This window comes from Pelecanus crispus, chromosome 4 (assembly GCF_030463565.1).
Source record: "Pelecanus crispus isolate bPelCri1 chromosome 4, bPelCri1.pri, whole genome shotgun sequence".
NCBI lineage: Eukaryota > Metazoa > Chordata > Aves > Pelecaniformes > Pelecanidae > Pelecanus > Pelecanus crispus.
In genome coordinates, this window is record NC_134646.1 from 62,185,339 (window position 1) to 62,209,241 (window position 23,903).

The 23,903-nt window shown below is 38.6% G+C and overlaps 1 protein-coding gene across 1 annotated transcript; it reads right to left on the reverse strand.

Moving 5' to 3' along the window:
* Positions 1–317: 317 nt before the first annotated feature.
* DTHD1 (death domain containing 1) lies at positions 318–19,842 on the reverse strand. Its single transcript, XM_075709734.1, has 10 exons — positions 19,566–19,842; positions 14,429–15,233; positions 13,589–13,919; positions 12,729–12,908; positions 11,655–11,899; positions 9,366–9,530; positions 8,498–8,787; positions 6,928–7,172; positions 1,194–1,251; positions 318–607 (listed from the first exon to the last, which is right to left on the reverse strand). The coding sequence occupies exons 1-10, from the start codon at positions 19,840–19,842 to the stop codon at positions 318–320; spliced, it is 2,886 nt and encodes a 961-aa protein (XP_075565849.1).
* Between the last annotated feature and the right edge of the window lie 4,061 nt (positions 19,843–23,903).

Consider the following 23,903-nt stretch of genomic DNA (forward strand, 5'->3'; position numbering starts at 1 on the left):
CTATTATCCTATGTCAATTGAATATTGTATGTGCAAACAATTAAAGTCCTTAGAAACCTACGCAGACCAGTCTATAATCCGTCATACCTATATTTTCAATATCTCACTTTTCCACAGGAGAAATGTTCACTTTTAGCAAGCAAGGACATTGCTATTATATTTTGTTTTAGTAAAGAGGTTGCAAAGTAACAAATAAATAAGCAGTTTGATCCCTGACTGGTATCCCTGTCACTTGTTCATCCAAAGATACCATGGAAATAATCACACCTTTCAACAAGAAAGACGAGAAATGGGGCTGTTAGTTGCCAGCGATTCTGTCAAGTGAACACTTTATTTTGCCACTTAAAATGAAGCTCTTCTGAAAGATCACTCCTGCCACTCTTCCGCAAATAGCGAGACAGGAGCTGCTGTTTATCAGCCGACCTTGGAAGGGTCTTTTTCCAGCAGCAAAGCAGTTCGTAGATCTGGTGTGTTAAATTATCAGGGCACTTCAGCCTAACAAGCTGAAGTATGCTCCGCCGAACAGGTAAGCATAAAGCAAGCAATGATGTATTATCTTCTGCAAGCTCTTCTGCAAGCCAATATAGCAAGTTGTCCCATAGGGCCTCTGAAGGGCAAAAATTAGTAAATTAAGAGCATTATTCTTCTGCTATGTAAATCTTGCTTTTGAAAAGCTTTCTAAAGATGGAGACTCAGTGGGTGAACTCCCCAACTAAATATCATTTGGTTTTTACTGTAATGAAAACATCATCACTTCTTATTTCTGATGTAATTTTTGGTAACTGCACTGAGACATGAAGTGAATTTAGTCAAGAGGAGATTCAGCAATGATCTATAACTTTTGGAACTGCATGGGGAAAGTGGGCAATAAAATAAAAGGGTCTGGGCATTTCCTATGGCTAATACCTAACATACTGGAGCTTTCCAGTACAAACTGAATCTCCTTATACAGAAAATCATATGTTGTTCAAGCACCCCACCACATTATTTTACAAGAGCTTTTGCATTTTCTGGCAAACAGATCACTTTTTTTTCCTTTGAATATCTTTTAACGTATTAACTACTTTGGTTCATGAATATGGCATTTTAAAATATCAGTTACAGCTGAAACAAATCTTGACATTTTAAAAAAGTAAATAGCAAATATAATTATTACCTATATCGATATTAGTATATTATGTATGTGTTCTTACCAGATGAATCAGAAGAAATTCTTTTTGTGCTTTGTGGACGGTTGATCACCTTCTCATGCTATCAAAGAAAACACATTGAGGAAAGACAAGTGACTAAATGAGTAAGGGATGAGGTGTAGGATTTGGGGATGGATTGAAGTAAATCAGCATTTAAGATTGGTCCTACCTACATAGAGTATTTGCGTCATTATTAAAAACCAGTTAACACCATCAGCAGGTAAAAAATCGGTATACAGCTATTAAAATAATGAAACTAAGTCTGTTTATACCAAATTGATATTTATTGCATGTTATTAAAAAGTTTACAATTTATGCAATTTCATAAACATTCGATCAGTAGCATTATGTCATGACTGGTGAATATAAACTGGGTGTATAGGAAATCTGTATGGAAACTTCGTACATGAAATGGATTCTGATTTCGAATACTGCATTAACTTTGCCTTGCTATCTCTGTTTTCCTATTACAAGTGTGTGCATACCATGCTGTTTCAAGGAAAATAACAGTTTCTAGGCATGCAGCACCTACTGTAAGGTCTAGAAATTATACTATGCTTGTAGCTATAGTTATTCATTTTACATGGTTCAACTTTTAATTATAAATCACTCATAATCATCAGAATTTCCATTAGAAAGTACAGAGTTCTTCCTCTTTCTTCCTCTGAACACTGGAGAGAAAGAAAAAAATATTTGTCCTTTTTCCCTATGACTGAGAAAGAGCAAAGTCTTGTGGGCTTTACTGTTTTTTCCTGCTCCATATAGAATGGTAAATTACTTAAATAAGCACCAAGCACAAGAAGAGATTAATTTGTATCAAGTGAAGTTCAGCTCTTCTTTTGTTAAAAGCTGTAATTGACCTCTTTTAGTGCCCATGTTACTTTTGTCACACACATTCAGTTGTATTACCTGGCTGTTTATTCACAGCTTTCCCTGCGAGACATGCTCCAGGTTTATTCACTGAGCTGCTTTTTTGCCATTTGCAAATTAAGAGTATGAAACTCTGAATAAATTACCCTCCTTTTCCTGCTGGGCATACTGAGCCTTGCTGAGCTTATCTTAAATACTTTTATAATACAGACTTTATATATTGTTCCATATTTGGAGTGTTTCGTATGCACTGAGCTACACATCCAAAAGGTCGATAGAATCATAACTGTTACCTATTCACCTGTGAATAAAACAACTTTTCATCAGGCCTGTACTCAGTCATCTGGGGGGGGGGGGGGGGGGGTGCAGTGTGCACAGGATGCATACAGTATGCACTGCTTGGCAGTGCAAAACCATCCTGTGCTGCACTCATCCTGAGATCTGCATCTGCCTCGTCTTGCATGCTTGCGTACAGCAATTCTGTCACTGGCCGTGTCCTGGGGTGAAGATAGCATAACATGGCGAAAAAAAACCCCTCAAAACAAAGGGAATACAAAGCTCTTCCAGAAGGGGGCATTCTTTTTCTTCCAAGACTCAGCTTTCTTTGGCTTCCTTTAATTACGCATTTATATTTAAACTTGTTTTCATTCATTAATGAGAATTTAGCCCCTCAAAGGTCTGTATGAGGTTTTCAAAGTTATTGTAGATGAACTCAATTACCCATGCATTGACTTTAATCTGAACCACTTTATGCTGCTAATGTTAAAATAGTAGTAAAAATGGTAAGAATTGAAAATGAGTATTGTCTAGAAACAGTGTAATAATATACAATGCCTTAGATCCAAAACATTAAATCTGCCTTTAAAGATTAAATATCTGTGGTGAAGCGCTAAATTCACCCACAGTTCAGCTGCACTGGCATGTGGCCCCACTGTTCTGGTTGACAGCGTAAGTAAAATACTCTTAGCGGTCAAAGCAGTTTTCTAGTCTGGAAGGCCCTTCAATTAGCTAAGCAACTGGCTTTCTGAAGCAGAGGATCACGTGCTATTTTGCTGTTAGACAGTCCAGAGACTTAAGACTTCAGCAGAATAGTAATTTGATAACGCTTGTATGTATTACAACAATGTCTTTTTGCAAAGCACTCTGATTTCAGCCAGCAATACTGAAGTGCTTTGCCAAATGGACCTCTCAGACATGACCAGACTCTACTAGCATATCAAACAGGACAGACAGAAAAGGAGAAATTAACCCTTTAAACTCTTTAGCCCAGTTTCACATAAATACAACTGCTTTGAAATCAGTAGAAATATTACTGATATGCACACACATACTTGACATCAGAACTTAATCCACTGTATTTAATTATGTTGAAAATAACAGGTTTGACCAACCAGTGTTTTCTAATGCTGAGGAAATTAAAGCTCCATAATAGGAATCGTTAGTGAAGATCAGCTTACTTCTGTACAAGTGTAGCATGTTTAAACTAAAAACTGATGTGAATGGTTGCATACAAAGTAAACTTTAATGAAGTGGTAAATAGCAGTTGCATTTGACAGATGGTTGGTGTAGTTGTTTGTAAGATTAGAGCATTAAATTTCTTCATAGCTGTGTTTTCTCATCCAATTTTAACTATTTCCTTCTATTTCTTTTATTCATTAGAAAGCCTACCTAAATGTGAAGATACAACTGATGAAAATTTTTTGATCAGATCATGGATAGTAAAACCAGGATAAAGTTCTTATGTTAATTTTTACTGTCAGTGCTTTCATTGCTGTTAATAATTTTAGAACGCTTAACAAGATATGGTAAGTAATTAGAATTTCCTTTTCATTGCTCTCTCTTCCAGTCAATTCCTTTTCTAGCACAATGCATGTTTTTAACTGCTGCAAATATCCTGTGAAAATGAGTTCACCTTTTGATTATTTTTGTATGTAAAAAGTACGTTCTATTATATTATTGGTAACACCTGCAACTTAAGAAATTGCTGTTCTTATATCCTGTGAAAGGGGATATAATCATTCCTTTTTTTTTCAGTTCCTCCATGATATTCGTAAGTGTACACAATATTTCAACTTCTATCAAAACTGCCTGAAGTGTTGTCATCAATGTATTGTTTCGCTACCTGGAATCACTCCACGTTTCTGATCACCTTCTTTCTGTCCTCCTCTTCCAAATCCTCTTTCTGGGCTGGCTCTATGACCAGGACTGCAGAGTGCAGTCATGATGTGGATGCCTCATAGATATATGGCATAATCTCCTTTTCATTTTTGTTCTCTAATAATTTGGAACATTCTGCTTAACTTTTTATTTGCTGCTGAATGCTCTGGAAATTTTCAGAGAGCACATTCAGAGTACTATGAATATTTTGTAATGTCATCAGACTTTTCACTTAATTATTCAAAAGTTTCTGATGAATATGTTAGCATGGATCTGTGTGGGACTTTACTAGTAATCACCTTCCATTGAGAAAACCAACCACTTTTTCCTACTCTTTTTTTCCTGTCTTGCAGCCAGCAAACAAGGCAAAAAAGAATATTTTTTGTTCTTAAAATTTCTGTGAGTTTATTCAGTATGGAATTCAAGATTTACTTGGCTGGAAGAAAGCATGAAGAGCAAAAGAGTGAACAACATTATAACTTTGTGTTAATGAATGTTACATACTACTAGATAGTGGTGTGGGTGAAACTCCCATTTGCTGTGTGTATTTATATACCAATAGTAAGGTATGTTGTATTTAATTTATTAATTATTCACTAAAGTCAAATAATCAGCTTCATTGATGTTTTATAATTCTTCAAAAAGATGATAACTGAACTAGCTAAATTATTAAGGAATATTTCTTCTCTGTTAAAAAACCTGACTTTAAGCATTATCAGTTTTAAATTATTACACCAGATGGATGGAAGATAGATCAAAAAGTAGGAATGTTCACCAACTATAGCAAAGGGTAACATTTTGTGTACTAAGATGACTTGCACCATAAGGGAAGATGTTATTTTAATGCTATTCTTCATTCTAGAGAGAAGTATTTCATTCTGTGTAAGACAGAAAATACAAATCACATAATGAAAAGTTATCAATATGCATATGTTTTCCAGCATTTTGATTGCTTTTTTTGCCTAATATTTGCATTTAATAAAGATTCTGACTCCTTTGAAATGCACCTCTTAAAATATATTTACCAGAAGCAAAAGAAAAATAATTTGCAAGATGCTGCAGCACTGATTTTCTGAAGTGATATAATAACTCTGTCTCTCTAAGCAGACTTTTTGTGCATAAAACTTGGGTCCTCTGTGCTTGAACTGATTCAGTTGAAAGAAGAGCCACTACTCAAAAAATAGATGTAGAGAAAATATTCCCAATGGCTATCACCATTCCTGAGGTTTGACTTCATTTCTAATTAGAAATGATCATTTACCAGCAATGATCATGTTATATAGTTCCTCCATTTATTCCCATTTAAATGAGTAGGCTGTCTGGGTGCTACTGCGTACCCATGTATATTATGTATTCTCCCACACTTACGCAGAGTGACCAGACTTCAAGATCTCAGCCACACTGGGAAAGAGGAAACACGGCCTTAAATTTAGTAGGGGAAAAGGGGGAGTCAGAAATACTTGTCTTGCAAAGTCCGAATAGAACATATAAGGACTAATACGTATAGCTGTAGACATATGTATAGCAGTATGCCAACCCAAATCTAAGACACTTGATAATTACCCAAAGGTAAGGTTTAATACAAATGCAGTTCAATCCTTTAAATCTTATTCTTATTATGCAGTAAGATAATAAAGTGCAACAACAGGATGGAAGCTAGGCAGATGGATGGAAGAAAACTAATTGATGCCTAGGGTGTGCCACAGATTTTTTTTTTAAATTATTTTCTTTAATCATCCCACTGGGCCTCAAGAGTTTGTATTTCCTTCTCTGTGGATACTGTACATGGAATGCTAGCCCTGTGGAAAAGCAAAGTGCTTGAAAGCATGTGATTCTCAAAAGAAAACTTACATTTTATATGGAGTTTGTCACTAAAAGAGATCTCCTCTTAAAATCTTCTGCAGTTAATTGTCCTTAATTTTTACTTGGGAGAATGGAGATGAGAGAGAAATCAAGAGGTATGCTTATGAAATAAAAGATGTATTTGCAGGTGATAGCTTAAGGAAGAGTGAAGTCAATTAAATTCAGAAAAAGAGAGATGCCACTGCTTGTCACCAGAGATTTAGACCAAGTGTCACTGTACATATTTTGACAGTATGCAAATTTGATAGCAGTAGTCTAGTGGCAGCATTTTGTACAATATAGGGTGCTGATACCTAGGCTCTTTGAAAAGATTACAATGAGATTTCATTACAGGAATACTGAAGATTAATTTATGTAGCAGTACTTTTCACCAGAGATAGAGATAATGCCCACATGGCTGCATTGCAGAGGCTTATCAGGCATAATAGGAGAATCAGGTGATAGGAGAAAGATAGGTTACATGATCCATTTAATGCTCCTACAATTTGCAGTTCTGCATTCCCAAGACAAGGATACAAGAACTATATAACTGAAACTTAAATAATTTCTCAGGGCCATACCATTTGGGGAGAGAAACTGGGTGAAAACCTTCTGCTAAACATCTTTTTCCATGCTTGTGCTTGGATGAGGGTCCCTCCCACCTGCTAAGCGAAATTATGAGGGTCCCTCCCACCTGCTAAGCGAAATTATGAGGGTGTTTGTACATTGGTGATGGATCAGAACTGCTCCATCAGTGATTCCTGTGTGTATCTGTAAAGCAAAAATCATACCAAGATCCTTTTGCCTAATAAACATATGGTAAGGGAAAAAGGGAAAGATCTTTAACATTATTAGATGAGAAACCCACCTTTGGTAATGTTATTGCTAATTTACACAGTGGAGACTGGTGTTGATAGTCACCATATGGCAAGGGTTGTTCCCATTTCTTGGTTATCATCTCTCTGGTAATTTTATAAAACACTGCTGTTCCTTTGTAATGAGGTAAACTATGGTTACCAAATTCATCCACTTCTTTAATTTGGAGCTCCAGCCTGGGTTTTCTTTGTGAATGAAAAATCAGCCTGTAGACTTTTCCAAAATCTTTTCCATTCTCTGCAGTCCATTAAAAAAAAAAAAAAAAAAAATAAATTTTTTTTTTACACTGTATTTAGATGTGTGGCATCTAAAATAATTCATTAGGGTGAGTCAAATAGAGCTAATCACATAACATTTGGTTGTTCTTTATCATTATTATTACTTTATATTGAATGTATATTGAAGATCTGAGGTTCAAACATTCCTGCCAGACTGCTTCAGGAGTTGAAATGTCTTCATAGTTAGCTGTCTTAGCCCCTGAATTGCTGGCATAAGGGATAAGTGGTGAAGGTTGTTCTACAAGTTGAAAAGTAAGTAACAAGGAAGGGGATAAAGTACATAACACAGAGAGAAATAAAAATGAAATGGTGTTGTGAATGGAATTAAAAGTATATGCTTTCTGGTTATTCAGGATGGGTATCTGTCTATCTGTAACAACAAAATGAATGGAGGCAGAGAGGTAGGTGCATTTTTAGGATTTGTAATTCCATTTTATTTGATATATCTATCACAGGACCATTTGCTTACATGAGCAGGCATTCCGTGGGGGCCAGAGACTTCTCTTTTAGAAGAATAATCCTTTCTTTAGGGTGAACAGAGTTTTCAGTGGGGGAGTTTATGTACAAAATGTTCAGAGGGCCACATATATATTTCTATGTTCTTTCCAAAACTGACAGAAGAGACTATACATAATTTTGGGTGAAAACTTTTCTGAGGCTTCTTATCTCTTTACCCTTTAAGCAAATCACTGAATGATGGCAGCCACTGCATGGAATTTTTGAGGCTGCTAATGGAAACAGCATAACAACTCTCTCTCATCACCTCAATTCATAGTGCAACTCACAAAAAGCAACATTTTGCCCTGGATTTCAGTGTTTAATCTTGCTCACTTTAAGTGAATTTACACAGATAAAATAGCCAACTGTTTCTTTTTGTTTTGAATCTGTTTAATGCCTATCAAATATTCTTTATATTAAAAAGCCATTAATGGAATCCTGCCCTTTTGAAATAAAAGATAAAACCCAGCTGTTTCTGAGGGACCAGGTTTCACAGAATGGCAGAGGTTGGATGAGATCTCTGAAGACCACCTTGTCCAACCCCCTGCTGAAAACAAGGTCACCTAGAGCAGGTTGATCAGGATCTTGTTCAACTAGTACATTTTATTTTTCAGTTGGAGCAGTTTCCCTTGTAGTTCCATGCACCTATCATTTACAAGAAATAAAGAACTGAAATAATTAAATGTGCTGTGACTAACCACAATCTACTAATGTTCACTTAGAGTATTTCTGAATAGCTGAGGTGATTGATAATGTTCATTCAGATGCATGAATTAATTACCTTACCTGAAGCAAAAATATTGCCTCTAAATCTAAAATGAATCTGCTCTCCTTCTCTTAATGGGAAATGTTGTGTAGGTTCTGGAGGACCAAAGTAGCCCTCCTCATGGAGATTTTGAAGTTCACAGGTCAATTCTCTGGATGCAGAGAGCAAAACTACAATTTTATATGGGTTCTCTCTTTTCCGATACAGTATCACATTAGCCATTGTGCTATGAACAGCTTCTTCCAGAGCCTGAGCAAAGAGGAGAAGATATGTGTTTTCCAAGAGGAACGAAAAGCGAATGACCACAAAGCTGTATTAAAAAAAAAGGCAAGAAAATAAATAACTCAATTTAAAATCATTTTATCAGCTGCTAACAATTTATTATGCAAAATAATACAGGGCTCAGTCTCCAATGGACATTTTGCTACCTCCTTTTCATTCTTGTTTCCAGCATACGAATGGCTGGAAATTTGCCTGCTTCTGTAGTTTAGAGTACATTGACCCTGTTTCTATGAATTCAAATACATACAAGTTTTAGATGAAAGTGAGAGAATATTTCCTAATCAGAAATTCAAAAAAATACTATGGTTTTGTAGTTAGAGAGCTAAATCAATTTTCAAATTAAGATTAATATCTGCATTTCCTGTTTCAAGTTTTCTATCTATTACATTGTGTACATTCTCTAGACGAAAAATATTTAAACAAATTTATATTTTCTGTAATTATGAGTAAAAAATCTAAATAATCTTATACTGCAAAGTGGAAGAAAGAGATGCTGGCAAGTTAATAATTACTAGTGGATGATTTCTTTACTAATTTCCATTGATCCGTATACTTGGAAGTAAATATTTTAGTAAATAAAATTTTATTACATTATTCATACATTACCTTTCTAAATGCTCATTTAGTTCAAATGATACAAGCCCATTCCGTGCATTCTGGATAATAACATCATCAAACACCTTCCATCCCTCTTCTTTGTTTCTGTGACCTAATAATTTCAAAGTATCACTGTGATTCTCCCCATTTTTTCTCACAGAAGCACTCACAGCCCTGGAAAGCCAAGGAATTATAGGAAAAAATACAATGAAAAATAGATCCTGCAGAAAGAGTAAGCTTGCATTTGTAGCTCTGCTGTCCCTTCTGCTTTCCTTGATGATTACATGTGTTTTTTCCCACCTTGCTGAAAATCTACATCTGGAACTATACTCCAGAGTATGTAAGTGATATAATTGTTAAGAGATTTCTTTTTTTTTTTCAGTTCTGCAAAAAGAGGGGAAAAAAGGAAAAAGAAAGGTTTCTATCTATACGAATCTAATTTAATCTATCATTTAATATCATGCGCAGTAATTATTATGGATTGGTTTTGAGTCATTCATTAAGATTTAGATTCTCTAGAAGTAGATCTCTGGAAAAAAAAAAAAAAACACCAAACCCAAACCACCCACCTCTTCTTCCAAAAGCAAATATTACTCGATAACCACACAGGAATTTAGAAAAGGAGGTATGACTGCTATACATTCTTTCTTTCAACAGAGAAAATAAAAGTACCTTCTCTTCAAATCAGGTGATTACTGTGATATCACACTCAGAATCAAGCAACTGTGACATGACATGCTCTGGCTAATTTGTTCCAATGAATGAAACATGAGGGGTTTTTGCAGAAGCCCATAACTCTCCTCTCACACACACCTCTCCTTATCAGTTTTTTAAAGCTGATTGTGAATAACCCATCCACCTCAAATGCACACCCTATGTACAATCCAAAAAAGAAAATACTCCAGACAGGACAGCCTAAGCATTTCTCAAGTATACAGCCTCAGCCTATGCGCACATTCAGGAAAACGTTGGCATCATTTTCTAAGGAATTTGTATAGAAATAAGCAATCAAGCCATGGTCTTTTCATGGATGTGCTTTGACTGAAAATCTAAAGTGCCATTTAGACTGGCATTAAGAACAGACAGATGTCATGAGGGTACTGCCACACAATTAAATGCTTCTGGTACAGGAAATGAAATTTGAATCTTCTATAAACTGGCATGGGCACCCTTCCCAAATCTGAAGTTTGTGATAAAGAAAGATGTCTAGTCTAGGAGACCAGTGTGAGTGTAGAGCTCTTTAAAACATGATCTGAGAAGCTTTTCAGAAATGGAAAGCTAGAACATTGTCTGCCTTCTCTGTCTGTATCTTGCTTATTTTCAACACAATCATAATCTTGACATGTAGTTGAATTTTGAAAAAGATAATGCTTAGCACCATAGAAATAAGCTAACTCTTTAATGACCTGAAGTAGAAGTACTTCAAAGCTCACTCTTGTCCCAAGCTAGTCCCTACCAAGAAATCCCAGTAAGCGTTTCTGAACTTGGAGTTGCCCATGGTAGCGGAACTGGAAGGACAACAATCAAATGGTAAGTTCAGACTGATTTTTTTTCCTGCATGAGATGGTAAAAACAGCATTTATTTTGCTGACTGTCAACATAGATGAGGTCAGCTTTGGCCTTTTTCTCCACCAAAAAGTTTTATCCATATACTTGTGTGCATGATGGATAAATGTTATTGAACTGCAACTGAAATTTAGAGATTTTTTTAGGAGTCCCCATGTTTTAATGCTTTTTTAAGATATTCCAAAAGGTCTAAGTTTTAGAAATTTTGTAGTGAGTGCTTTGGAAAAATCTGGGCCTTTATCTAGTCACAAAACTGACCTACTCCAAACCGTGCGTCATAAATTTTGACTCAGGTAGCCCTTGAAATGTGTAAAAGTAGAGATCAGAAAATCTGAAGGCCAGGGTAGCCAAACCACTGACTGGTAAGATAATGATCACAGCAGCTTTGAGATATGGTTATTTTCTATGTTCAATGTTTGGCTTTGGTGAAAATGGCTGAACATTTCTTGCTGGAAAAACGCCACACATTTTTCATCCTGACTCCTGCTAGAAATATAATGGTCAGCATATTTAAAGTTTTTACAACAAACATTACATGAATTTTCCTGGTGAAGCTATAGCATGAGAATTGTGGGGGTTTGCGCCAGTGTTTCTAACAATGTTTCTAAGTATAGCAGAGTGTATTAAGGAGCTAACACACTTTTAATACAAAAAATTATCAGTAAGCAACTGTTTAAATTAATTCATTTTGATGTTTTGAAAATGCTGAATATGTAGTGAAGTTGTTCTTACCAAGGATGGTATGCCATAGCAACCCTCTTCACTGTAGCACTATTGGCTCTTGCATGTTCTGTCTCACCTCCTTGCCTTCTTTTTTCTGGGTTTGGAGGACAGGGTAGAGTGATAGTGACTGAGCTGTTCAATGGTTGGGCTGAAGGATGCTGGACATAAACCAGTGCACTAGTAGATACCACCGAGTGGTACATATCGTGTCTTGCTTTCAATATGGAAACCAATGATGGTTCAATTGGCTGAACCTAAATAAGGAAAGCAATTGTACAGTTAATTTGCAAATTAACAAATACTTTCTTATGTGCCTGCTTTTTTACAAATTTATTTATCTTTTGGAATTGGATTAGACTATCACAGAAGTTTTAGTCTCCTCTCTATAACCCAGTAACAAACCTATCAACGTATTAGCACTTTACACAATGCACAAGCAAGTACTTGAAAGTCATCAAAAACTGGAACCTTTACTGACTAAAATATTGTGATTGTTTTGTTCCTGCATTGAGTTCAAGTTCTGAAACTCCTGAATTCCCTTAGAGTTTGATAATTTTCTAAGATTTTTCAAATCTGTGGTTTTTTCACTGTTAATTTTAGCTTCTCTGTACCTCAGAATCAATGTTTTTATGGGGGGAGAAACATTATAACCGAAGCAAATTTTGAGATTAGTCTCAGCCTAAGGCTAAGAGGTGACAAAACCTTCTGTTGCACTGCCAGGTACAAATGATGAAGATCAGGTGAGAAAAATTGTTCCATTAACTTGAACACTGGGCCAGCCTGTTGAAGTTTGGAGTTGATGCTTATGTCATTGCTGAAAACAAGTGTATTTTCTGAAATATAGCAAACAAAGGTAGATGGTTCTTTTTAGCTAGAGATACCATGTTGACTACCGACAATATTATGTGGCTTTAACGAAGCTGACAGGAAACCATTTTCTGTGTATACAGGATGTGGAGCTGCAACCACTTTTCACTTTTTCTAATAATGGAACAGATTGCCCTTTAACGTTATTGTCATCCTTGCTTCAGAACTGATCAGATAACAGACTGATGGAACAAGTATTGAGTATTTCAAGCTCACCTTTAACTGCATGGGTGCTGGAGAACTGAATGTTTCTGGAGGGTAATAGAAAGAGATTCTAGAATCCACGCTCAGCTTTTGTGAGAGTCCTACCTTTGGAACAGTAAATGTTTCTTTCTTTAAGCATGACAACACAGAAAAAACACCCAGCTGATAAATTTTCACTTCCACAAAGGTTTCCTGAGTAAAGAGAATGTACGGTTAGAGTACCTTGGAGGGAAAAGAAGTTGTATTCCGCAGTGTATGAGCATTTTGAGAAGACAATGTTATTTATAAAGCAAGGTGTGAAATGAAAATATATTTAATATTAATGCCACCTGGATGCCCAGTAATCTGGTGATCTCTAGTCCTCATGTGATGTCATTAATATTCCAGTGTATGATTGGGGTGAAATGAAATAAGCTCGTAAACTGGGTGATGAATCTGGCCCAAAGCAATTCTTCTGCAGTTAAAAAAAGAACCATCCTGTGTTTCCTTGAGGTGGAGTTTGGACTCATACACACAGAGTTGTGTTACTTCTCTGTGATCTGAATGCAAAATAATTCCCCTTAAGTTTTTATTTTTATCAAATAATGCCATGTATTACACTTATCTACAAAAATCATGAACCATTACTCAATCATTAGTATTGTGGGATCAAGCAATTGCCTTAACATTACGAGTGAAAAAAAAAAGACCTTGCTAAATACTAGGTTTCAAATAGAATTAGTTCTTGAGAAAGTAGCAAGAAAAGTTCAATTTAACCCCATGTAGTGGGCAATACAGCTTCATAATCACAACTTCACTTGTATAACTCCACAGAGGCTTAACTGGAAACTTGGAATGTTGTTTTTACAATGCTTAGATGAGAGGTTACGAACCTTATGGTTTCCTTGGTATCTCTCCAAAGAAATAGGAGTTAAGTAGTTTGATTGAAAGTTCACATTGGTCACCTTCACCATAATCTCCCGATAATTTCCTCTGAAGTACGAAGTAAATGGGATTGCAAGGTTGATAGGGAAAGGGATTGTTTTCTTATAATCAGAGCATTCAATACTGATGACATTGCTGACCAGCTCCTCAAAATCATCCACCACCAAGGAACTAGTGTCATTGACTATCTTACATTTCAGATTCTCCAGAGCAGTTGCAGGGGCTTTAATAAAACAAGCTACTTCATGTTTATTCTTACCACTCTCTTCCACTAGAAATCTGGAGAAAAAGAATATAAAATATTATTCTTTGTATTTTGGGTGGGGTGGTGTCTTGTATTTTTAATTAAATATTTTATTATAATGATGTGCTACATTGTAGCATAAGCAGATCATTCATTAAAATATATGTTTATGAATAGATGGGAAAATCATGAAAGTTTTTATGTTCAGCTTGTTCCAGAACAGCTTACAAATTATCATAAAACTCACTAATTAGGGTCCCTGCCTACTGATTTCCAACAATTTAGGAATTATTGACTTTACTGGCTGTGACTCCGTCCCTCTCTGGCATAAAATAATCTATGCAATGAAATAGAAAGTTACAGTTTACTTTAGACTGAATGGAAGCTCTTTATTGCGCATGCTTAAGTTGTAAACTACTATTATGTGCATGACCAGCAGCTGTTCAATACATGCATATTGAGTTTCTGGGCCCACAGATATTTATGTGTGCTAATAAGCAACATCTATGTACATCTGTTCCTAAAAAGAAAAATAGGTGCTTACTGTTTGTTCATCCAGTGCCTAGATTTTTGTACCTCTTCTGAATCATTCATAGAAAGATTCCCAGCAGTAAGATCACATGTTTGTGCTGAAGATGTGAAGGTAACTAGGTCATTCCTACAAATCTCATGATTTGTTTCCATTTTACTGTCTTCTGTTTGCTCTGTCAGTTTATATTCTTCACTTTCTACCCCTTTTGAAGATTCTTTGACTACTGCCTTTTTTTCCTGTTCAAAAAGATTTGCGACAGTTCTGTCTTTCAATGTCCCAGACAGAATGCCTTCCTCACTGCCCATAAAAGCATCTTGAAAAGCCAGCTCTGGAGACCTTTCAGTAACAGAGCTACCTCCATGAGGTTTATCCTTTCCATTGCAATCTTTTTTGTCTGTTACAGGGTTCATTAGCAGTCTGTGTTCACCATCTTCCTTTTTCATTGGAGGTTCTCTGCTAATGTCCTGTGCTCGAGCAGATATGTTTTCAGCTAATGATGCAAAAACCTCTTTTTCCACGGTTCTAATTTCAGTTGGCTGGATTTGATGAACATTCTGACTTTCTGTCTTGTTCAGGGAAGGAGTTCTTTGGGATTGCTGACTGGGACTAGAAGATGCTTGCACAGACTCTGTTGCTTCTCCTTCAGAACAACACACATCTGTTTCTCTAGAAGCATTTTGAGCAGTCTGGATCTGAGAATCATCATCTTGTCTGCAGCTAGCAGCATAAAGTTTATTTTCTGCCTCTTGAAGGTGTGAGACTGTATTTATCAAACAATCCTTCACTTTCTGCAGACAATCTATAATTCCATTGTATTCTGAGGGAAAAAAAAAAAAGGTAACCAATTGAATTTTGCTGTGAAACCTAGCCAAAAATGTGAAAACTCATATACATACCCAATGAATTCCACCTAATTCCATAGTGCCATTCAATACATGAAGCATAATGTATTTCCTGGATTCCATTTAATATTTTTGCATTTATTGCTATTCAATTTGAGTGAATTTCTCAAAAATTGAATATGGACAAGTACATTTGTGTACTTGCCTAAGCACAACTGTGTATTTGTCAAAATACTACTGTGGCAACTCTAACGAACACCGCTCTAATGATCAGACATTAGCTAAATTCTTAATGACAATCATTTTAAAGCATGGAATTGGTAAATAATAGTCAAATCAATTTGGGAAGAGCTTTGAAACTAAACATTAATTACAAATATTTCCTAAAATTGAATCCTGCAAGATTCTAATGCATGGGTCTCTAACAAACCTATTATGTACAGGCTCAATATTAAAAATGCTTAGCAGCTTTGAATTTTTGCTATGGAGAATAGAAGATAACACAAAAAAACCAGCACATATATACTACTGAAGCTGAGTAGTTTGTAGCATCCAGTTATAGGAATGGTGGAGGTTGCTCTTGCATATAACTAAAAACACTTGGTGAAGAAGGATGCACGAAAAAGCACACAATCACTATGTGACATTCATGTAAGATTTTATCTTTAACCTATTTATTTTATGATCCCTCATTTTTATTGTCTTACACCTTTTCTTGGAAATCCTTCCAGATATTCTCTCCAAGGATTTCAGCTATATTATTTTCAGCTCTTCCCTCACCTTATGTTGTCAATCTCTATAACTGGAACTGTGTCTTCATTAGTTAGGTATATTGCAAACCTCTCAAAATTGCTTGCTTATTTTTGTTTGCTGCATGAGATCCTGGAAAGCTTTGTTTTGCAGGTTAAATCCAATGAAAGTTAGTACAAATAAGAAAATGGTACAGAATGAAACACAGTATGGTGTGCTCTCCACTTATAATGGACAGAGACACACAAGGAGGGGACAATAGAAAGGGCTGATACAAGTCTTATGGGAAACCACTGGCTTACATTCACTTTTTTCAATAACGTTGTCCTGGTTTCGGCTGGGATAGAGTTAATTTTCTTCCTAGCAGCAGGCATAGTGCTGTGTTTTGGATTTAGTAGGAGAAGAATGTTGATAACACGCTGATGTTTTTAGTTGTTGCTGAGTACTGCTTATGCTAGTCAAGGACTTTTTCAGCTTCCCATGCTCTGCCAGGTGCACAAGAAACTGGGAGGGGGCACAGCCAGAATAGTTGATCCAAACTGCCCAAAGGGCTATTCCATACCATATGACGTCATGCTCAGTATATAAACTGGGGGGGGGTGGCCAGGGAGCAGCGATCGCTGCTCGGGAACTGTCTGGGTATCGGTCGGCGGGTGGTGAGCAATTGCATTGTGCATCACTTGCTTCGTGTATCATTATTATTATTATCATTATTATACTGTTACTATTATCATTACTATTTTACTTTATTTCAATTATTAAACTGTTCTTATCTCACCCCAGGAGTGTTTCTCTTACTCCTCCGATTCTCTCCCCCATCCCATCGGGGTAGGGGGAGTGAGCGAGCGGCTGCGTGGTGCTTAGTTGCTGGCTGGGGCTAAACCACGACAAACGTCATATGAGGTAAATCAATATCTCAAGGTTTTCAACTTGGAAAATAATTTTATTGAGTAAGAATGTCATCACACATCAATGTGTGATGTTATATGATCTACATAGGCCTTTCACTTCCATCTCTGTTTGCAACTGATTAATTTAAACCTACAAAGAGTATATAGTTCAGAATAAAGTATTTTTCTTGTTGAACTCAATCTAAAAATTCTTCCTTTGCAATACTTTCTCAGTTCCCAAATGATTTGTTATTAGATTTTGACTATATTTAAAAAAAAAAAAAAGCAGCAAACACATTTTTAATATTTTTTTTTCCACTGGCAGTTCAAAGAAAAAAAAAAAAGTTTGTTCTAAGGTACTGCTGTTTTTCCAGGGGCACTTCTACAATAGTGAAGAAGAACTTCTAAATAGTTTAACAGGGCTGAGAAATAAAATGGGATTGGATATAACATAGCTTAATTTGCATAAGAGGTTGTAAAAGACCACTTCCCAGTCTCACTGTAAGTCAAAGTTCAAGTTTCGGCAAAACTGCCAAAATTAACCTGTTTCGTCCCTGAATTTTGCATTCCCTAAACAAAACAAAAAAACCCAAACCAAATTGTACAGCTCTTTAAACGTCCCTAAAGTGAAATTTGAAGATAACGGGGTGATTCACAACAGCAGCATTTTCCTGTACTGTGAATGTGACTTTTCTAATACTGCAGTGCTTAAAGCCAGGCAAAGACATGGCCTTGTAACTTTACACTACCCAACTGTGTCACATGGAAAGACACTTTTTGCATTCTGTTACAAGGTTAATCTCAAAGTAAGCCTTCTTTCGTGTTACCGCCCACCACCGTCACTTTTCTAACATGTTGCTTTCTGTGCTTTTTTGATGTTTGATAACACAGCTTCAGAATACAGTGGCAGTTTATATGCAACTGTCTTCAGACCTTTTTGCTGACTGTTTTATGGGAAAGTGTCAGATGAGGAAAAGTAGCTTTTTGGAAGGAGAATGATACTGAATTCTTAGAAATCTATAAAAAAAACAAAAAAAAAAAAACCACATAGGCCATAAGGCCAACAGGGCAAAGTTAGCTTGATCTTGGAGCCTGGCAGCAGGTCATTTTTTTTACAAAAATGTTCTTTCATTATTGAGGACACTTTATAAACCTGTAGAACAAAGAGTCATAAACACAGGCATAGCTAAAGATTTCTGCCTGGAGTCTCTCTCTGTTATGCATCACACTGTTGACCGCCTTTAAATGCAGAAGTATTAGTTTTCTTTTCTACTTTGATGAATGTTTGTTAAGATGTTGCTCCTGAGGAAAGAGAGTTTGTTTTACTCATCACAAAATGATCCTGCATTTTTTCAGGAATAAAATCTGGATTTGGTCCTCACAATAAATAACACCGTTATTATATCCACATCGTTATTATAAATGCAAGAAATTAAATTCCATGTGTTTACCTGTGCACTAAGATGCCAGAAGTCTTTCTTATTTTTATTGTCATCTTTTTAACTATGTTGTTACTTGTAGAGGACTGTAGACTCTATACATTGGGTATACGTGGTGAGGTGCTGGCAGCGGGGGGCTGCAGGGGGGGCCTCTCTGAGGAGGGGCCGAGGCTGCCCCGTGCCGGACACAGCCGATTCCACAGCAGGCCCACTGCAGGGCACGGCTGAGCCCGTCCGCAAAGCTCACGCTGCCTCTGTGAAAACTTATTTAAGAAAGGGCAAGAACACCAGAGAACAGGGAGGAGTGAAGAAAAAAGTGTGAGAAACAGCCCCGCGAACAGCAAGGCTGGAGACGAAGGAAGGGGAGATGTTCCAGCCCTGGAGCAGAAATTCCCTTGCAGCCCACAGGAGACCAGGCTGGAGCAGATGCCCACTCTGCAGCCCGCGGAGGACACCGCGCCAGAGCAGGTAGATATTCCCTGAAGGAACTGCAGTCCGTGGGGAGCCCAGGTTTTCCTGACAGGAACTGCGGGCCATGGGAAGGACCCATGCTGGAGCAGAGAAGAATAGGAGGAAGGAGTGGCAGAGGGGACGTGTTATGGACTGTCACCCCCATTACCCATCCCCCTGCACTCCTCTGGAGGAGGAGGAGATAGAGGAGTCAGGAATGTAGGAGTGAAGTTGAGCCTGGAAAAAAGGAGAGGTGGGGAAAAGGTGGTGTTTTAATCCTTTGCCTTTGTTTCTCACTATCCAAATCTATTTCAATTGGCAATAAATCAAATTAATTTTTTCCCTAAGAGGACTCTGTTTTGCCCATGATGGTAAGTGGTGGTGAGTTCCCTGTCTTTATATTGACCCATGAGGTTTTCCATCTTATTTTCTCCCCCTGTCCTGTTGAGGAGGGGGAGTAAGTTGCTGGTGTCTGGCCAAGATAAACGCACCGCAGTATAATATGCATAAAACTTTGAAACAATTCTGTTTAGTTAATTTTATTTTTTTTTTCCTCTCACATAATGAGAATTACAAGTTTCATATTGAATCTCATGTAATAGACATGAAAACACTGTGATACAACTGTTGAAATATGAATTAATTTGGTCTAATGAACGACCAAATACTGAAATGCTAACAAATGAAAAGTAACATCCCTCAGCATCATCAGACAGCAGAACTTAGCATCCAACATACCCAGTCCATTCTCTTTACAAGTAAGTCCCTCCATACTTACCTGGACTTGCAGGCAATTCATTGTGTTTGTCATGGAGAGCACTCAGCAAGTGGCAGGTGTCTTGAATTCTTTCTGTAATGTTCTCCAGCTGTTGCCTGAGAGATCTGCTCAGCTCTGTTGTTAAAGAGATCAGTCTAAGCATGTACTCCACTCTACCTTCATTATCCAGATCGCTTTTCAAAAGCACATCTCTTGCTAGCAAGTTTAGGTGCCAGACTTTTTCCAGGAGGTGGCCTGATTTGCCTGCAGGTATACTCTTACCTTCAGCCATTTCCATTTTATGTTCAGAATATACTACTACAATTTTTTTTTTTTCTGCTCAGACACTTCCACAAGGTGTTGTCCTTGGTTCAGACTACTACACTGTTTAGTGTTTGTAGCCCAAACAGTGTTTTAAAAAGTACTGTATTCCACACGCACTGACAAATCAAACTCCAGCTCAGAAACTCTGAGTTGATGTTGACTATGAAAAAGTTACTAGGTGACAGAAGGGAGTGGCTCTCCTGTAACTACAGGCAAGGATTGCCAAGAAGTGCCAATGTATGCCATGCACCTTTAAGGGAGGTTATGTAACTCAGTTGACTTAAATTTCAGGAGTTCTGAGCAATTTCTCACTTCAGTGGCTTGTCGTGGTTTAGCCCCAGCCAGCAACTCAGTACCACGCAGCCGCTCGCTCACTCCCCCTACCCCGATGGGATGGGGGAGAGAATCGGAGGAGTAAGAGTGAGAAACACTCCTGGGTTGAGATAAGAACAGTTTAATAATTGAAGTAAAGTAAAATAGTAATGATAATAGTAACAGTATAATAATGATAATAATAATAATGATACACGAAGCAAGTGATGCACAATGCAATTGCTCACCACCCACCGACCGATACCCAGACAGTTCCCGAGCAGCGATCGCTGCTCCCCGGCCAACCCCCCCCAGTTTATATACTGAGCATGACGTCATATGGTATGGAATAGCCCTTTGGTCAGTTTGGATCAACTATTCTGGCTGTGCCCCCTCCCAGTTTCTTGTGCGCCTGGCAGAGCATGGGAAGCTGAAAAAAGTCCTTGACTGGCATAAGCAGTACTCAGCAACAACTAAAAACATCAGCATGTTATCAACATTCTTCTCCTACTAAATCCAAAACACAGCACTATGCCTGCTGCTAGGAAGAAAATTCACTCTATCCCAGCCGAAACCAGGACAGTATCCACCCCTTATTCTATACCATCTACGTCATGCACAGGTCCTCCCCTTTCCAATGTGTTCCAATTAATCACCACCGCTTTCCCTATCTTGATATACACACAGATATCATTCCCTTCGTCTATGGCCCATCCCTCTAAAATGTCCATTGAGTTCATTTAGCCCATGACTTTGGGTTCCATCTGTTATCACAGTCTTTCAGAGCAGGAGAGGTGGTGTGCAGTGTTGGACTGTTGCATGCTGAAGTCAGTTCTCATTCCAACATGGTTTCATCAAAGTTCATTTTCATTAAGCTGGGCAATTCTTACTGCAATACCATTGATGCGGCATATAGCAATCATAATATATAGTATTATATACTTAATATTAACCTACTATATTATTATATTAACATGCAGTTAAGAGATAACATATAGTTAAGAGATAACATACAGTATTATAAAGCAATTAATATTATACAATTCAGTTCATTGGCTATTTTCACCCAAAATCAAATTCCCTTGAGGTACACATTGGGCTTCCCCATCCTTTCGCATCACCCACCAAGTGCACCCAGGTCCTTGAGCAAAAGCAATCCCACGAATGGGTTTGCCTTTGCCAGAGGGGGAAGTAACCCAGACTGTCTTCCCCAGCATATTTTTCATGTGCACTACAGGAACTTTATCTCCTTCTACAGTACGTAAAAGTTTTGATTGGGCAGGGCCAGCTCGATTGGCAGATCCCCTGGTGTTGACTAACCAGGTGGCTTTTGCTAAATGCGTATCCCAATGTTTAAACGTCCCACCACCCATTGCTCTCAGGGTAGTCTTTAACAATCCATTGTATCGCTCAATTTTCCCGGAGGCTGGTGCATGGTAAGGGATGTGATACACCCACTCAATGCCGTGCTCTTTGGCCCAGGTGTCTATGAGGTTGTTTCGGAAATGAGTCCCGTTGTCTGACTCAATTCTTTCTGGGGTGCCATGTCGCCACAGGACTTGCTTTTCAAGGCCCAGGATGGTGTTCCGGGCGGTGGCATGGGGCACGGGATATGTTTCCAACCACCCAGTGGTTGCTTCCACCATGGTGAGCACATAGCGCTTGCCTTGGCGGGTCTGTGGGAGCGTGATGTAATCAATCTGCCAGGCCTCCCCATATTTATATTTCAGCCATCGTTCACTATACCCGAGGGGCTTGAACTGCTTGGCTTGCTTGATTGCAGCGCATGTTTCACACTCATGAATAACCTGTGCAATACTGTCCATAGTTAAGTCCACCCCTCGATCACGAGCCCATTTATACGTTGCATCCCTTCCTTGATGGCCTGAGGCGTCATGGGCCCACCGAGCTATAAATAATTCACCCTTATGTTGCCAGTCCAAATCCACCTGAGCCACTTCAATCTTAGCAGCCTGATCTACTTGCTGGTTGTTTTGATGTTCTTCAGTGGCCCGACTCTTAGGTACATGAGCATCTACATGACGAACTTTTACAACCAGGTTCTCTATCCGGGCAGCAATATCTTGCCACAATGCGGCAGCCCAGATTGGTTTGCCTCTGCGCTGCCAGTTGCTCTGCTTCCATTGCTGCAGCCACCCCCACAGGGCATTTGCCACCATCCATGAGTCAGTATAGAGATAAAGGATTGGCCACTTTTCTCTTTCAGCAATATCTAAAGCCAGCTGGATGGCTTTCACCTCTGCAAACTGACTCGACTCCCCTTCTCCTTCAGCAGTTTCTGCGACTTGTCGTATAGGACTCCATACAGCAGCTTTCCACCTCCGATGCTTTCCCACGAGACGACAGGACCCATCAGTGAACAGGGCATATTGCTTTTCATTTTCTGGCAATTTATTATACAGTGGGGCCTCTTCAGCACGTGTCACCTCCTCCTCTGGTGATATTCTAAGGTTTTTTCCTTCTGGCCAGTCCATGATCACTTCCAAGATTCCTGGGCGACTGGGGTTTCCTATTCGAGCCCGTTGTGTGATCAATGCAACCCACTTACTCCATGTAGCATCAGTTGCATGATGTGTAGAGGGGACCCTCCCTTTGAACATCCAGCCCAACACCGGCAGTCGGGGTGCCAGCAGGAGCTGTGCTTCAGTACCAACCACTTCTGAAGCAGCTCGAACCCCTTCATATGCTGCCAGTATCTCCTTCTCAGTTGGAGTATAGCGGGCTTCGGATCCTCTGTATCCCCGACTCCAAAACCCTAGGGGTCGACCTCGAGTCTCCCCTGGTGCTTTCTGCCAGAGGCTCCAGGTAGGGCCATTCTCCCCGGCTGCAGTGTAGAGCACATTTTTAATATCCTGCCCTGCCCGGACTGGCCCAAGGGCTACTGCATGAACTATCTCACGTTTAATTTGTTCAAAGGCTTGTTGTTGCTCAGGGCCCCATTTGAATTCATTCTTCTTCCGGGTCACTTGATAGAGAGGGCTTACGATCTGGCTGTAATTTGGAATATGCATTCTCCAAAAACCCACAACGCCTAAGAAAGCTTGTGTTTCCTTTTTGCTAGTTGGTGGGGACATAGCTGTTATTTTGTTGATCACATCCATTGGGATCTGACGACGTCCATCTTGCCATTTTATTCCTAAAAACTGGATCTCTTGTGCAGGTCCCTTGACCTTACTCTGTTTTATGGCAAAACCAGCCTTCAGAAGGATTTGGACTATTTTCTTTCCCTTCTCAAAAACGTCTTCTGCTGTGTTGCCCCACACAATGATGTCATCAATGTACTGCAGATGTTCTGGAGCTTCACCCTGTTCCAGTGCTGTCTGGATCAGTCCATGGCAAATGGTGGGGCTGTGCTTCCACCCCTGGGGCAGTCGGTTCCAGGTGTACTGAACACCCCTCCAGGTAAAAGCAAACTGGGGCCTGCACTCTGCTGCCAAAGGGATGGAGAAAAATGCATTAGCAATATCAATTGTGGCATACCACTTGGCTGCCTTTGACTCCAGTTCATATTGAAGTTCTAGCATGTCTGGCACGGCAGCACTCAGCGGCGGTGTAACTTCGTTCAGGCCACGATAGTCCACTGTTAGTCTCCACTCCCCATTAGACTTTCGCACTGGCCATATGGGACTGTTAAAGGGTGAGCGAGTCTTGCTGATCACTCCCTGGCTCTCCAGTCGACGAATCAGGTTATGGATGGGAATC